The 16,922-nt window shown below is 43.4% G+C and overlaps 1 protein-coding gene across 1 annotated transcript in view; it reads left to right on the forward strand.

The window, feature by feature from the left end:
- Positions 1 to 2,038: 2,038 nt before the first annotated feature.
- The window catches only part of LOC308298151 (protein NLRC3-like), a gene marked incomplete at both ends in the record, with an annotated part of 57,230 nt that continues 42,346 nt past the window's right edge, over positions 2,039 to 16,922 (forward strand). Inside the window, 2 exons of the mRNA XM_080741707.1 lie at positions 2,039 to 2,118; positions 3,878 to 5,587. Coding sequence (XP_080597833.1) covers positions 2,039 to 2,118; positions 3,878 to 5,587 — 1,790 coding nt within the window. The remainder of the gene's footprint in view (positions 2,119 to 3,877; positions 5,588 to 16,922) is intronic.

Genomic DNA, 16,922 nt, shown 5'->3' on the forward strand with positions numbered 1-16,922 from the left:
GTTTAATAGGACAGGACAGCCTTTTGGTGAAGTTGACAACATAATTGCTCCTCAGATATATATTCCATTCAAGGTAACGTTTTAACGTGTCCAGCTGTCCACATGACATGATTAACATCGTGTTTCATCTGACTGGATACGACCATAGGATGCGACAGACAGACCAGTGTTACGTCCATGTTTGTTGTTGCCATCTTAAAATGAGCGTGCATTGTTGTTAATTAGTGGTTGAACAATCTTGCCAACTTTACTCACAAGTGCCCTCTCGTTTGAAAGGCTCTGTGATGTATTCTAACTAATAACAACTTGTTTTGATAGTCCATCCGACAACTAAACCGCGCGCCTAGCTCGTATTACAAAGTCAAGCCGATCGGTGTGCACTGCAGCGTCACAGGCACTGCGACAGTGTGATAGAAGGGGGCCCATTGAGGGGGGCTTCCAATGGAGGGTCATTCACATTGACCGTCATTTATTTGGACTGAGATTTACCGGCAGTCGGAGTCCCCCCTGGCAACAGGATATAGGCAGAACTATCACGTTAAAGGGGGCCCAAATGTGAGAGGGGGTTTTCGATGGACGATCATTTGCATTGACCATCATTTGGACTTAGACTGACGGGCAGTCGGAGGCCCCCCTGACGGCCGAGGCCCGTTTCAATTGAAACCAATGAAACATAGTTAAGGCCGCCAATGCTCATAGACCCATACAGTGTAGACACACCACAGTACAGACTCATAGACCCATACAGTGAAGACACACCACAGTACAGACCCATAGACCCATACAGTGAAGACACACCACAGCACAGACTCATAGACCCATACAGTGAAGACACACCATAGTACAGACTCATAGACCCATACAGTGAAGACACACCACAGTACAGACTCATAGACCCATACAGTGAAGACACACCACAGTACAGACTCATAGACCCATACAGTGAAGACACACCACAGTACAGACTCATAGACCCATACAGTGTAGACACACCACAGTACAGACTCATAGACCCATACAGTGAAGACACACCACAGTACAGACTCATAGACCCATACAGTGTAGACACACCACAGTACAGACTCATAGACCCATACAGTGAAGACACACCACAGTACAGACTCATAGACCCATACAGTGAAGACACACCACAGTACAGACTCATAGACCCATACAGTGTAGACACACCACAGTACAGACTCATAGACCCATACAGTGAAGACACACCACAGTACAGACTCATAGACCCATACAGTGAAGACACACCACAGTACAGACTCATAGACCCATACAGTGAAGACACACCACAGTACAGACTCATAGACCCATACAGTGAAGACACACCACAGTACAGACTCATAGACCCATACAGTGAAGACACACCACCGTACAGACTCATAGACCCATACAGTGTAGACACACCACAGTACAGACTCATAGACCCATACAGTGAAGACACACCACAGTACAGACTCATAGACCCATACAGTGAAGACACACCACAGTACAGACTCATAGACCCATACAGTGAAGACACACCACAGTACAGACTCATAGACCCATACAGTGAAGACACACCACAGTACAGACTCATAGACCCATACAGTGTAGACACACCACAGTACAGACTCATAGACCCATACAGTGAAGAGACACCACAGTGCAGACTCATAGACCCATACAGTGAAGAGACACCACAGTACAGACTCATAGACCCATACAGTGAAGACACACCACAGTACAGACTCATAGACCCATACATTCTGGGGGTTTGGCCCCACTACTCCTGTGAGCGGATAGGCGGAGAGCAGCGTGACGTCATTTGTGGTCTCGAAATAGAGACCACTTTCCCCCAGAATGCACCTGGATTAGCTACATGCTAGCACGTAGCCGTTGCTTCAAAACGCCACTGAGCACTTGCATTGAAATGATAGTGGGGGCGGGGCTCATCCGCTCTCTATTTTATATATACTCTATGGAAGGGACTGTGAAAGAGCTGACAGATTGATTATGATCACGTGACCACAGAGTTGAAACTATGTGCATGAGCCCCGCCCCCACACAGAGGAACACGGATCTGCGTCAGACCCCAGACCTGCACGAACATCATAACTTTATGTGATGGTGTATGTTTAAAAAGAACAGATCTACAAGCTAACATGTACCATTTCACAGTGTTTATAGCTTGTAAATCTGCTGGACACGGACACACCACAGTGCAGACTCATAGACCCATACAGTGAAGACACACCACAGTACAGACTCATAGACCCATACAGTGAAGACACACCACAGTGCAGACTCATAGACCCATACAGTGAAGACACACCACAGTACAGACTCATAGACCCATACAGTGAAGACACACCACAGTACAGACTCATAGACCCATACAGTGAAGACACACCACAGTACAGACTCATAGACCCATACAGTGAAGAGAACACTTTTATTTTGGTCAGAAACCAAAGCAAATCACGCTCATTGTAATGAGTAAAGCAGTGTTATCTGGATAAGTAATATGTAATAATATTAGTATGTTTTGGCATAGTAATAAGTTACACTACTCGTTACTGGGTAAAGTAATAATATTACAGTAATATATTATTAAGTAACTCGTTACTGCCCAACACTGCACATACATCATATAAGTGTATGATATTCTAACCCAACACTGCACATACATCATATAAGTGTATGATATTCTAACCCAACACTGCACATATTATAAGTGTATGATATTCTAACCCAACACTGCACATACATCATATAAGTATGATGAAGTATGATCATAAAGTCATATCTCCTTCTCGTCCACAGAGAGAGGACTTGTGTTCTGATCCCACCTGGACTGAAGACGTCCCGTCAAACCACAAGTGGACAAAGTAAGACTGGACACAGTTTGTAATAATAATTATTTTTGTAGTATGTTATACGAAAACGTTATAGGTCAAAAAAATTACCGACAGTACAAAGGCAGGGCCTTAAAGGTGATACACCATGACATTTCACTTTTCCTATTTTAAAACCTTTTTTTGGGGTCCCACTAGCACCTTCTATCCTCACAAAGTCCCATTTCAGGTGTGTCTTTCTCTGGTTTTGGGAAGGTGGAGGTTAAAAGCATCCCACGGGTTCTCAAAACAGGCTGTCCAGATTTGCTGCCGTTTGTGACGTCATAAACGGCAGTTTTTGGCGCAGTTCAGGCCAAAGGTGGTACTGCAGCTGAAAGTGCTCTGAGAGCCATTCAAAAATGAGGGGCTCTCTATTCAGGAGTGGTTATTTAGCCTCAAACCTTTTGAAAAACGTTTTTGGGACATAAACAATATGACATAAATACTTTTTAAATGCATGGTGTATCACCTTTAAGCCAATGAAGGAGTAGCGTTCTTGATGACATCACCACCAACAAGTGCGACCTGATATGAATAACAACACCCACATGAAATCTTATAGTATGTTCTCCTAAATCTTTATATAGTAAAGATTTGTGGGTTTGCTGAAAGTGTATGTTCTCACAGGCCAGTATGTTCACCCAAATCTTTACTAAGGTTATTCTCCTCAAAAAAACTTCTGAAAGTACAAAGGCAGGACCTTTAGCCAATGAGGGATCAGCGAGCCCACACTGTTTCGTAGGAACAGTATTTGTAGTTTTTGCTGCCATGCATAAAGTACAGAAGTCATAGTCTGGAAGGCATTTCATTATTAATGTTCATACACAGCTGTAAGAATGTAAAGTTATGAATGAAGCTGAATGTTTAAAATGTCTTCATTGTCTTCTCATAGCAGGTGTCAGTCCACAGGAGGATTTAAAGGTTTATAAGGTCGGTTTGAACCGTCTTGATCGTGTGACATACGTCACTGAAGTGCCCTCCCTCAGCAGCATCTTCACAGAGCTCCACATCTCAGTGGGAGAGAGTGAAGGGGTTAATACCCAACATGAGGTCTGGCAGCTTGAGAGAGCTTCCAAGAAGAAGACCCTCTTTGACCAACCAATCAAATGCTCTGACATCTTTAAGCCCCTCCTCCTTGGCAGAGACAAACCCATCAGAAGAGTTCTGACCAAGGGCATCGCTGGCATTGGAAAAACATTCTCTGTGCGTAAGTTGACTTTGGACTGGGCAAGGGGTTTGGAAAACCAAGATGTCATTCTCCTGGTTCCTTTCTCATTCCGGGAGCTGAACCTGGTCAGAGATGAGCAGCACAGTCTTCTCTCACTGATCCATCGTTTCCACCCAGAATTAAAGAACATCACAGCTGAGCAGCTTGCTGTCTGGAAGGTTGGCCTCATCTTTGATGGTCTGGATGAAAGCAGGTTTTCGCTGAAATTCGAGAACATTCGCTTTGGTTCTCATGTCTTCCAAGAGAATGACATTGTTTCTGATGTCACAGTGACATCATCAGTAGATTTGCTGTTGACAAACCTCATCGAGGGGAATCTGCTCCCTAACGCCCTCCTCTGGATAACCACCAGACCTGCAGCAGCCAATCAGATCCCTGCTGATCGTATTGACCTGGTGACAGAAGTACGAGGCTTCACGGACCCCCAGAAGGAGGAGTTCTTCAGGAAGAAGTTCAGTGATGAGAAGCTGGCCAGCAAAATCATCTCACACATGAAGACATCAAGGAGCCTCCACATCATGTGTCACATCCCAGTCTTCTGTTCAATCACCGCTACCGTTCTGGAGGACATGTTGAAGACAGACGAGAAAAAACAGCTGCCCAAGACCCAGACTGCGATGTACAGCCACTTCCTGTCGGTCCAGACAAAGAGGAAGTGGAAGAAGTATGATGACAGACATGATGTGAATCAACAGCAGCTCATGGAGAAGGACAGGGAGGTTCTTCTGAAGCTGGGCAGGCTGGCGTTTGAACATCTGGAGAAAGGCAGTGTCATGTTCTACCAAGAAGACCTGGAAGAGTGTGGCCTCGATGCGAAAGACGCCTCGCTGTACTCAGGACTGTGCACAGAGATCTTCAAGAGAGAGTGTGTGAGCTTCCAGAGAACAGTCTACAGCTTTGTTCATCTGAGCATCCAGGAGTTTCTGGCTGCAGTCTACCTGTTGCACTGTTTCACACAGAAGAACACGAAGGTACTGAGGGCATTCGGGGTATTCTGGTACCGTGGCTTGGAAGACTTCCTGTACAGAGTCATGGGAATATCCCAGGAGAGTGAAAATGGCCACCTGGACCTCTTTGTCCGCTTCCTTCATGGCCTCTTACTGGAGTCCAACCAGAGTCTGTTAGGCGGCCTGCTGGGTCAGACAGAGAACAGTCCAGAGACCATCCAGAGAGTCATCGACAATCTGAAGAAGATGACCACTAAAAATCACTCTCCTGAGAGAATGATCAACATCTTCCACTGTTTGATGGAGATGAACGACCACTCAGTACTTCAGGAGATCCAACAGTACCTGAAGTCAGGGGACAGATCAAAGACCACACTGTCTCCATCCCAGTGTTCAGCTCTGGCCTTCATGCTGCAGATGTCAGAGGAGGTTCAGGATGAGTTCAACCTGGACACATACAACACATCAGAGGAGGGGCGACGGAGACTCATCCCAGCTGTGAGGAACTGCAGAAAGGCTCGGTTAGTATTCATGTGAATATAAACTAGACCAGGTCAACCTGGTTGTGCCAGACCCTGTCTGTCATCATCATTTATGACATCATGCCTTTTGTAGGCATGTCATCATCATGTCATCATCATATATACCCTTTATATAGAAAAGGGACAGACCGACATTTGCTTATGTAGGCCTACCCATTTCATGGGTCTGGCAAACATACTAGAATAGAGTCAATCTACCTTCACACCAGTACATTATAACTAGAAATGATGGTTAACATAAAACATTAGTTTTCAAAGTGTGTCTGGGGTCCAGTTCTAGGGGGTCCCCAGCTAAATAAGGAATGGTTGAACACTTTCATTAGTGTGGTTTCCAACACATTTATTCTAGATAAACTTTATTCTAGACAAACTATTTGAACAGGTTTCTACCTTGAATCAAATGAAATTGGAAATTGGTTGAAATACATCTGGATTTGGGAGTGGTGTTAGCTGGAGTATTGGTTGAGCTTCACATGACAGTTAGCTTGCTGTAGAATATATCTGTCACGTCAGCAACCACACTTGCAATTTCCAATTGCATCTTTCTAGTTTAATTTTATACTGTAGGTATTTGGAAATAGTCGATCTACAAGCTCATACCGTGTCGCGGCACGTTGTGAGCTTTCCGATCGGCTATTTAAAATGTTCAATTTATATATTACTTTAAATCCTGTATGGGTCTTTTGATTGATTGACTATTTTATTAGACAAAATTGTAGTGCAGCACAAGTACAGTCAAAACACATAGGGCTCTATTTTGATTGTCTTAAGTAACAGTTCTTATGCCTTAAAGGAGTCATCCAGACCAAAACACATATAGGGTTAAATCTGTATTTTATCATACCCCTTTATACCTGCTTTATTCCATTTTTTTCATAGCTGCCCCTGTTGCTAGATTTCGGCTGCCCCTGTTGCTAGATTTCGCGGGCCCTCTCATAACTAACAGAGTAGATAGACTTTATACTAGTGCGGTTATTTCTTCAGCTTCAAAGTTATAATTTTTTTTATTGGATTGTGTTTACACAACGTCCTGAGACCAACCAAACCGCTGTTTTGACCTCTCAGGCACCCTTACTTGTCAAACCGACCCCTCCCTCTCCTCCCTTTCTAGCCTCTCCTCTCCCTGCTCTGGTGCAGAGCAGAAGCCGTTTGATTTTTTATTTCTTGGACCATATGGCTTGATGTATGGCCTCTTTTTACAGATGCCATCTCCCCACCATTTTGCCACTGCTTCCTGGCTTTTATAATCTGCAGGAGCACAACCCTGTGATTTGATAAGGAGGAGGTCTTCAATTGTGGATGTGTGCAGACTTAGGCGCCAGTCTCCCTGCATTCTCTTCATAATTGAGAACTGTCGCTCTACCTGAGAGGTGGAAACAGGGAACACTAAGACAATTCTAATAAGGTGTAGCAGGTTGGGATATGTGTTTCCCTTCTCATTGAGAAACTTTGACCATAACTGGAGGAAAGTCTGGTTCTTGTGGTGGCGTACTATGTTAACTTTAGCTCTATACCACTCTCTGTGAATCTCTGCCACATTACAACCATTTTTTGTGAGAAGAGGCTCAAAGTGCTTGCATAAGTGATGCACTTCTTCCTCACCAAACTCCTCCAAGAGCCCTTCTTCTGTTGGGAAATTCACAGGATCAAACACCTCTGCTGCAAACAGCACAGGATCAGTGGAGAAAGTGGAAAATATCTTGCCAATGCAGGCAATGATTTTGTCCACAGTCTCTTTCCTACAGCGACAGAAGGCCTCTGCTGTTACATTGGAGTTTTTGATTGTGACACCATTGTATTTAAAATCCTCCGTGGCACTGGTGAAGAATTCAAGGACTGGGCGGAGATAGGGTCCTGGCTTCTTAGTTTGCTTTAATACTAACCAGTAAGACTCCCTAATCGGGAGATAAGCGACCGTCAGGTGACATGTATACACAAAGAGGGCTGTAAGTGGCATTGGTTCCTGAGTGTAGGGGGACGTGTAGACATAGTGTGTACCGATTTGTGTGATTTTAGGGCAAAATCTGTAGGAGCAGTGTCCAAAAATGTGTTTTGCAAGAATCGGCCTCATGGTGGCGCTAGAAGAGGGCCATGTGAGAAATGAGGGGTGGGGTCTCCGCGTTGCCTTGGCGGACGAATAGGTACCGGCCCCAGCTCTCCCGGACGCTCCTAGCCCGAGTTACGGCATTTTATGTGAGCTGCAGTGGAGGGGGTCCTCCACTGGGGGCGCCACCACTTTTGCATCCGTTCTGGAGCACCAGGAGTCGGTGGTCCCCGGGAATTCCCCGTGAGCAGCCCCGTTGGGGTGGTCATTTGGTCATTTTTGCACATTTGGTCATTTTTTACATCTGGGGTCCCCCAGGGACCTGGGGGTCCCTGGAGCTCCGGGGGTTGTAGTTGTAGTTTGGCAGGCAAGGAGCGTGTGTGCAAAATTTGGCATGGATCGGGGCAACGGTTGCGGAGATATGAGCAGGGCAATAGTGTGACATGTGAGGTGTGACAGACAGACTGACGGAGGGACTGACTGACTGACTGACTGACTGACTGACTGACTTACAGTTTGTGGAGGTTTTGATAGTAAGTGCGACCTGACGGTCGCAATTATTCACCTTGTTCCCTGGGAGCGAGCTGGTTTCACAACATGCTCCTTAAGTTCCTTTCCGATGGCCTTCAACTCCCTCCATTTTTTGGGGGGAACGACGGTAGAGAGAGTACAGTCTTGCCAAGAGGTCATCAATCTTAGTAAAAGACAAACAGAAATAAAGGCATTTATTACACTGCATTACACATGTACATTTTGATTATATATTTTCCAGATATAGTAGGTAAAAAAGAATACATTACCTGTTCAAAGTATGTGCCCTTGAAGGCTTCCTTCAGGCACAGCTCCAGTCTGTGGGCAACACAATGCACTTTCAGCATCCATGGCACAGATTCCTGGAGTTTGGTAAGGACACCATTTGTCTTTCCAAAGTTGACGACTGCTCCATCAGCTGCTGTTGCAGTCAAGCAGCCACTTAGATCCAGGTGGTTCTCTCCACACTTCTGCATTATGGCCCCAAAGATCCCATCAGTGTCACAGGTCGTTGGCTCTGCAATACTTAAAAAACAGCAAATGGAGCACAAAGATAGACAATGAAAATGTGTTTTTAATACATCCATGCCTTTTATACTGTCACTAACCAAATAAAGCAAAAACTAAAAACATAAGCTTGCATGTGGAGAAAAGAACATTCAGCAAAGACTACAATCCCCATTTACACTGGCAGCCAAATCCAGCCTGAATCAGATCTGTGTCACATCCAGATTGGAATCTGATTTGTTTCATGTGACCATTTAAAGTTTCTAATCTGGATGTGGCACAGATCTGATTCAGGCTGGATTTGGCTGCCACTGTAAATGGGGCCCCAAGTCTACATTCTTCTTACCAAAGTAGGCTGATTTTTGGGGATCCATTTTCAATAAGCTTTATGCTTATAACTTCTTTGTCTGAAGCTCCTTTGTCTGTGCTTCCATCGAAAAGCAAAGAGCAGTAGAAAGGCTCACATTTTCTTATGACTTGAAGCTCATCTCTTATGCTTTCAGCAATATAGTGGATGAACACACGGCAGGATTTAGAATTATGGTAGGTGAGCCCCAGCTCCACCCCATGTTTTCGCTCCACTGACACATGAGTCTTGTACATATTAAACGGTTGCTCAGAGTACGCAACCATGTAAGCTATGTCAAATAATTTGCACATCTTCGTCTCTGTCCTCTCGTAAAGCTTCTGGAGCTGTGAAACTGTATTACTTGGAGTTGTGTTTGCTTGGTTGCATGCTGTCATGTGAGCTTTTGAATCATTATGTGTTTTAGCTGTGTCTTTTTTAATGTTTGTCGTTCCAGTTAAGTATGAATCCGAGCAAATTTGAAGATGTGGCTTTTTTTTGGTTTTCTCTTTATAGTATTTTCTACACATGGAACACCACAGCTTAGTAACCCTTCATTGTCCTTATCAAAGAGCAGCCAATCATATCCCCACGACACAGTTGTGGCAGTTGTCTTTCTTGGCTGTCTTACATTGTCTGCTCCAGCATGTTTGCCTCCATTCTTAGCTCTGTGTCTTTGTCTTACATTACCTCCTCTGGCATGTTCTCCTTCACTCTCTGTGTCTCTCATTGTCTTCATGTTCTCCTTCACTCTCATCTCTGTGTCTCTCATTGTCTTCATGTTCTCCTTCACTCTCATCTCTATGTCTCTCATCGTCTTCATTTTCTCCTCTCTCATCTCTGTCGCCTTGACTTACATTGCCTGTTCTGTCATGTTCTTCAGTCTCATCTCTGTCCCTTTGTCTTACTTTGTCTCCTCCTTCATATGGTTCTGGTTCATTTTCTCTTCTGGCTTGTTCTCTCTCATCTCTGCCTCTTAGGCTTACATGTTCTCCTGCTGCCTGGTCTCCTCTTTCATATCTGTGGCTTTCTTCATTTTCACCTCCATCCTCTCCATGTAGAAATAATACTTCTTGTTCACCTGTGTCTGTTCTTTGGTTCTTCTGTGTCTTTCTGGTCTGCCTTACTCTGGCTGGAAAATATTGACACAATACATACAAAACAACTGGGTAAAGAGAGCTAATAGCAAATCAGTGGTGGAAAAAGTATTCACATGTTTTACTTAAGTGAAAATATCAATACTGCCATATAGAAATACTCTGTTAGTAAAAGTCTGGAATTCAAAGTGTACTTGATTAAAGGTACGAAAGTATTGGGATCAAAATATACGTTAAGTACAAAATGTTTGAAAATAGCAGATATACAAGCTCACAATGCGTCGCAAAGCAACACGTTGTGAGCTTGTAGATCGGCTATTTTCAAATAGCCGATCTAAAGTGGCTAAAGTGGATTCATGTATGTTTTATAATATAATCATTTATATCTGCAAAATCTAGTAACTATAGTGGAGTAAAAGTACAATATTTGGATCCCAGATGTAGTGGAGTAGAAGTAAAAGTACTGAAAACTGGAACTAATCAAGTAAAGTATACATCAAAACTGTACTTAACTACACCACTAGTTACTTTACACCACTAGCAAATACATTAAATGTTTCACTGCACAACAACTAGATTACATGCATTTTTGTGCATTCTTAGTTGCTAACCTTTTGCATCATAATTTCCTCACCTGAAAAAAAAGTCCAATGTTTTGCAGTTTTTGGCTGCATTCTGAAATGTCTTCTGCAAAGCTTGATCCCTCCGCTTCTTGCACGGCATGTCTGTAGCTGAGAGTAAAATGAAAGTAACATTAATTGTCTAACTTCTAACAAAGCCGCTGCCTACCTAACAAAACCTGCTGTCAAACCAATTACAAAGATGTTAATTCATCACATTAATTCCTGTATAATCATATTCTTTCAGGCACATTTTAAAACAAGGATATTTACATTTCTACACCATAGGAAAAGTACAGGACAGTACAGTTCAGATACAAGGTCAAGGACCCCCAAATTGACATGCATTCTGCAGACCCACCCATCTGAAAATATTTGCCAGGGAAGATTGTTCTAGATTTATCAAAATATTTCGAAGATAGCCGATCTACAAGCTCAAAATGGGCAGTAATGGAACGCATTGTGAGCTTGTAGATCATCTATTTTCAAAGTAAAAAATATGGTTTAAGTGGTAAAACTGTTTCTCGTTTTGTTGTGGACCCCCTGGAGCTTTCACAAGGACCCCTGGAGGTCCCCAGACCACACTTTGAGAACCACTGCTCTAAATAAATGCTAAAATATTATTTTAATTTAAATCCTATATTATACAACTGTATAAACATGTCACACGCAAACACTACCCTTAGAGTGCTCTCCTCCAGTGTGCTGGGTCTACTAATATGCTTCCTCCAGTCTTCCAGAACTTACAAACAGGTGTTTAATTCTAAACACTTGTGATTTAAGCCCAAGCATTCATGAATGTATGTGAAAATCACAAAGGAGACTGTTTCAAAATTTTTCTGAATCATTTTGTCACAAGTCTGTAAAGACATCGACCAAAAAAGCAGTCAAATAAGTAAAAAAAAAAAACGAACACGGTCTCAAACTGAAACAACAGAGAATGTAGCGTGTGCTTCAGCCTTCATCAAGTGGTCTTTGTCTAGTTACCGTATGCGTCGTCGGCAGCAGGTCAGCGTCGCTAAACGCTAACAGTTGCATAATGTAATTTATATTAAATGTTGAGTTTTTTGTCTTGTGCTTTCACAAATGTATCAAACTTTCTTACCTCTGTGCTCAGCAGAGCTCAATCATCGTCTTCTTCAGAGCACACAGTCCGTTTACGTTCGCAGCACATCCGGGTTCTTCGTTTGATCCACACACAGGCTGGCAGGCTGCGTTAGATTTTTCTCCTGTTTGTCCCGGCGATGCTTTTGTGTGTGGTAAAACACTGTGTTGTTGCACCTTGCGGGAGCTTCGAATACTACTGGTCATGTGAGACGCTCAACTGGAGACACCGTATATGACTGAAAAATCGTGCAGCGGAAAAATGAAATGTTGTGGGCGCTGGTCGTCCGACTGGGGCACCACGGCCACTGTGGCCGCGTGGGCATGTCATTTTTCGAGGGGCACACGGCCAAAGAAGGGGGCAACGACGGCCATGGCCGTCGTGGCCGCCGTGAATTTCCTGCCCTGGATGGACTGCTTTTTTGCACGAGCTACGTGCATGCATAGTGTGTCTATTAATTCATTTGACACATGACCTTGCATGTTGATACCTCAATATCGATATATTTTCGATATATTGCCCAGCCTTAGCTTGTAGATCAGCAAGTTTTTTTGAATAACTTTGACATTTATTACAACATATTAAATATGTGGGACAATGGCAAAAAAAAAACTCAGTTGGAGGTCCACAGCCAATTGTGTGGGGTCCAAAGGGTGGCGCTATATGAAAGGTTGTGGGGTCACTTCATCTGTAGAGTTAATTCTCCAAGGAGCATCAATGTGCTCCATAATTTTCATGACAATCCTCACATTAGATTTTCAAACATCATGTGTGCAAGTGGACATTTTGGCCTAAAGGTGGTGCTAGAGTAGAGGTCATGAGGTCAGTAAAAGCAGTAGGTTTAATCCGGTGGCGAGAATAAATGTCCCAGAATAGCCCAGATAGGGTCATCGGCCATATGGTGGCGCTCTACCGTACACCATTTCAAACTAAGACCTCTAAGTTAACTTCAATGACAGTGAATGTGGTCTAATCGCTTTGATTTTACATTTAATCTTTACAGACTTGTTGGCTGTGACCTCAAAGGGACAGACTGTGAAGTTTTGGCTTCAGCTCTCAGCTCTAATCCTTCACATCTAACAGAACTGGATCTCAGTGGGACCAAACTGGACCATTCATCCATGGAGCTGATCTCTGCTGGACTAAAGAGTCCACATTGTAGACTGCAGGTCTTAAGGTCAGACTAATTTACCACCATTATTTGTATTAGTTTAGTTTTACTATTTATTATGTGATTATAACATGAATACTGTGGTGAGACTTTATTTGAAGACTGTGAATAAGGTTGACATCATAGTAACCCACACTGACCAGAATAATGATAAGGTAAGATAAGATGTTAGCAGGGGCTGCAAGACAGGCTGGATTCCTCATGCACCAGTTGTTTTAAAACCCGTTTAATCCCACCGGTCACAATAGTGACCGTAATTATTTTCTTCATTTATGAGGCTATAAAATGTTATTGAATGATATATTCATGCATTTCCAGCAATTATTGAAAAGGTTAAAGGGTCCCAATCAAATATGTGCAGTGTCACATGTTAACTTTAAATTGTCACATGACCAGAGCTGTTTACTTCCTGTCTGCACCAAGAGGAGAGGATGGAAGCCCCCAAAAGAAATCAAAGCCCCAAAAGAAAATGTATCTTAACACCTTCTAAGCCTGTCCGTACTCCCTCGGACTTCCTACTTGGTCCAATCAGCCACACGTCTATTCCCGGACTTTTGATATAAATGATAATAATAAAAAAAAAAAACATCGGCCATTCTTCTCTGTGTCATTTTGGAGCCATCTGAAACGGTTAATATCCTCTCTCAATCATTTTCTGGGACTGGGTGTGATGCTCGGAGTATCCAGCAGGCCGCGCCGTTGACTCACATTCTGGATGGATGGGTGGCTAGGAGTGGCCTCCTACTCTCCACGTTGTTGAAACTCGACAAGAAGGGCACACAACATGGCTGCTCTTTGTCTCTGTTCGTGGATCGCGGTCTCAATCATGTTCGGGCGCCGCTTCTCTATCGCTCCTTTCCCTGCTTCGCCGCACGTAAACGAATGGAATTGATCTCCCCTCCGCCTCGCCAAAGTAAGATCGCCGACCTCTGCAGGATGAATATGTACGCTGTATCGAGCACTCCATTACCGAGCACTACCTCTGTTCAGAGGGTTCTGCCGCGGCTTGCAAGGTGTTAACATAAAGATAGGACCATGATTTTTGGTAAACATCTTCTTTAAGATGTCTAGTATTGGTGTATGCCTTTGCAATTACTCAAATGTGTTCAGTGTGGTCATAAAACGAACAAACATATCAACAGCAACAATAGTGACCGGTGGGATAATACATTAGCAACTACTGTAGCTATACACATACTAATACACATAGCAAATTATTCTCTTTCTGCTGTTTTCTTTTACTTTAACTGGGGAATTCCCGGGGACCACCGACTCCTGGTGCTCCAGAATGGATGCAAAAGTGGTTGCGCCCCCTAGTGGAGGACCCCCGCCACTGCAGCGCACATAACATGCCGGCAGCGCACATAAAATGCTGTAACTCAGGCTAGGAGCGAACGGGAGAGCTGGGGCCGGTACCCACGCGTCCGCCTCGGCGGCGCGGAGACAGCCGTGCATAGAGCGCCACCTTGTGGTGGACCCCGCTACTGCAGCCCACTAAAAAGGCCGTAACTTGCCCCCCGAGCCACCTGACGGTCGCTTATCTCCCAATTATTGAGTCTTACTGGTATGTTGGATGAAAATTAGCTCCCAGACAAGGCATGCAACATTGCAGTGTCTCAAAGTGAGAAAGATGCTGTCCTCAGTGATTGTGATGTGTCAGACATGGACTACTAGGGACAAACAGGTTATTAGGGTCAAGCCAGGCTGTGCACGTGCTGAATTTATGCAAGTAGATGAGTGGAACGATGACTTACTAGTAAAACGCCTAAGGGTGACAAGCGACCTTGCCATGAAGGGTGAGGTCACGCCATGTCTTGGCCATCTGACCAGTTATGTATTAGGCCTGGGACGAAATATCGATATGGCGATATATCGCGGTATTACCTCCCGCGATAATTATCGATAAATTGCCGGCAAATATCGACTTTTCATAACACCAGGGATTTCCCATTTAACCTACTGTATGGTGCAGTACTATGGTGCATTACCGCCAGCCGCCTGCACTGTTTGTAGTGGGGGCGCTAGAGAGATAAATGAGACTAGAGTGGGAGTATTATGCACATGAGAGGAAGAGAGTGTGAAAGTTACGTTGTTGTTCAGAGTCAGACCAGAGTCCAGACGCAGACTGTCAGCTGCGCTCTCTGACCATCAGAGGGGCAGAGAGGAGGAATGGAGAGGATTATTTTCAATTTACAACAAGGTAAAGTTAATTTGAGCAACACAACTCTGTTTGTGTTTAGTCAGTGGACACACACATAGGCTACTGTACTGTACACATGCATGCAGCCACCATTACAATACACAAATGCACTATACACACCCACGTTAATATAATGAATGGAAGTGATACAGACACTCAAAACACAATGATGTTCCCCCTTTGCCTCGATCTACCTCATGTTATTTTATTTATTCATACATCCTCACCACTGATATGGATTAAATTTCATTGTTTGTTATTGTATTATTATCAAAGCAATAAGAACATGAAACAAATTGGTTACTTGCACTCTCACTATTGAAAAATATTTTTTCCTCCTGTAAATGTATTTTGCACAATATAGCCTAGAGGTTATTTTAAAGGTTTCAGTCAGTGTTTTTGCTGTTAAGACAAGAGGAGGCACTTTGCATGCATGCACATTTTTTACATGTGTCAATCTTATTTTAGGCTGTGTGTTTCTTGACAATTAGGCTACATTTTCACTAAATGCTTTTTAGTTATGGATTGATTAGTTAGTAGGCCTACCCATTGTTGTGCTGGACAGACAAATTGTGGGCAGGTTACAAAGTTGCAGTGTTTGTTGTTTGAGGAGGCAAGATTCATTTACTTATTAGCCAATTTATAAAATAATCTTGTAAGATTAATGGAATACATGTATAATTCCAGAGTTTTGCCTTTTATGGTTATTTTTCATTTTCAATTACAAATATCGTGATATATCGTTGATGACATTTCTTGCAATATATCGAATATCGCAATATATCGAATATTGTGATATTATTGTTATCAAGAGCCTAATATCGTGATAGATATCGTATCGTGAGATAGCAATATCGTCCCACCCCTATTATGTATGTATATTGGACCAGTTACCCATATATGGAGACCCCTGGTACCCATATATGGAGATCCTAGTACTGATATGCTGTGAGACCCCAAACATGCTTATACTCAGTTATTTGTTATGTGAAAGTCCTATGACGTCTATGACATCTGACATCATACATACAATCCCTTTTATGCCCATATATGGAGATCCCTGTCTGTAGAACCAGCCACACATATGGTGGTAGGTAAGTAGTACGATGAGGGATGCAGTATTGTGGATGGTAAGTACTGTAGGTAATTAGATGATGGATGCGGTATGGTGGTTGGTAGTTAGTAGATGAAGGACACTGTATGGTGGTAGGTAGGTAGTAGATGGGGGATGATGGTAATAGGTTGGTAGGTAGACCATACTGCTGTGGTGGTTGGTAGGTTGATAGTTAGATTAGGGATGCAATATGGAGGTACATAATTAGATGATGGATGCAGTAAGGTGGTAGGTAGGTAGTTAGATGATGGATGCAGTATGTTAGGTAGGTAGGTAGGTAGGTAGGTGATAGATGCTGTAAGGTGGTAGGTATGTAGTTGAATGATGGATGCAGTTTGGTGGTAGGTAGGTATGTACAGTAGGTAGATGAGGGATTCATTATGGTGGTAAGTAGGTAGGTAGTTAGATGATGGATGCAATATGGTGGTAAGAGGGTAGTTAGATGCGGGATGCAGTATGGTGTGGTATAGTTAGATGAGGGATGCAATATGGTGATTGGTATGTATGTGGTTAGATGAAGGGATGCTGTATGGTGGTAGGTAGGTAGTTGTATGAGGGCTGCAGTATGGTGGTAGGTAG

Source organism: Nannobrachium achirus (genome assembly GCF_963921795.1).
Source record: "Nannobrachium achirus genome assembly, chromosome: 14".
Taxonomy (NCBI): Eukaryota; Metazoa; Chordata; class Actinopteri; order Myctophiformes; family Myctophidae; genus Nannobrachium; species Nannobrachium achirus.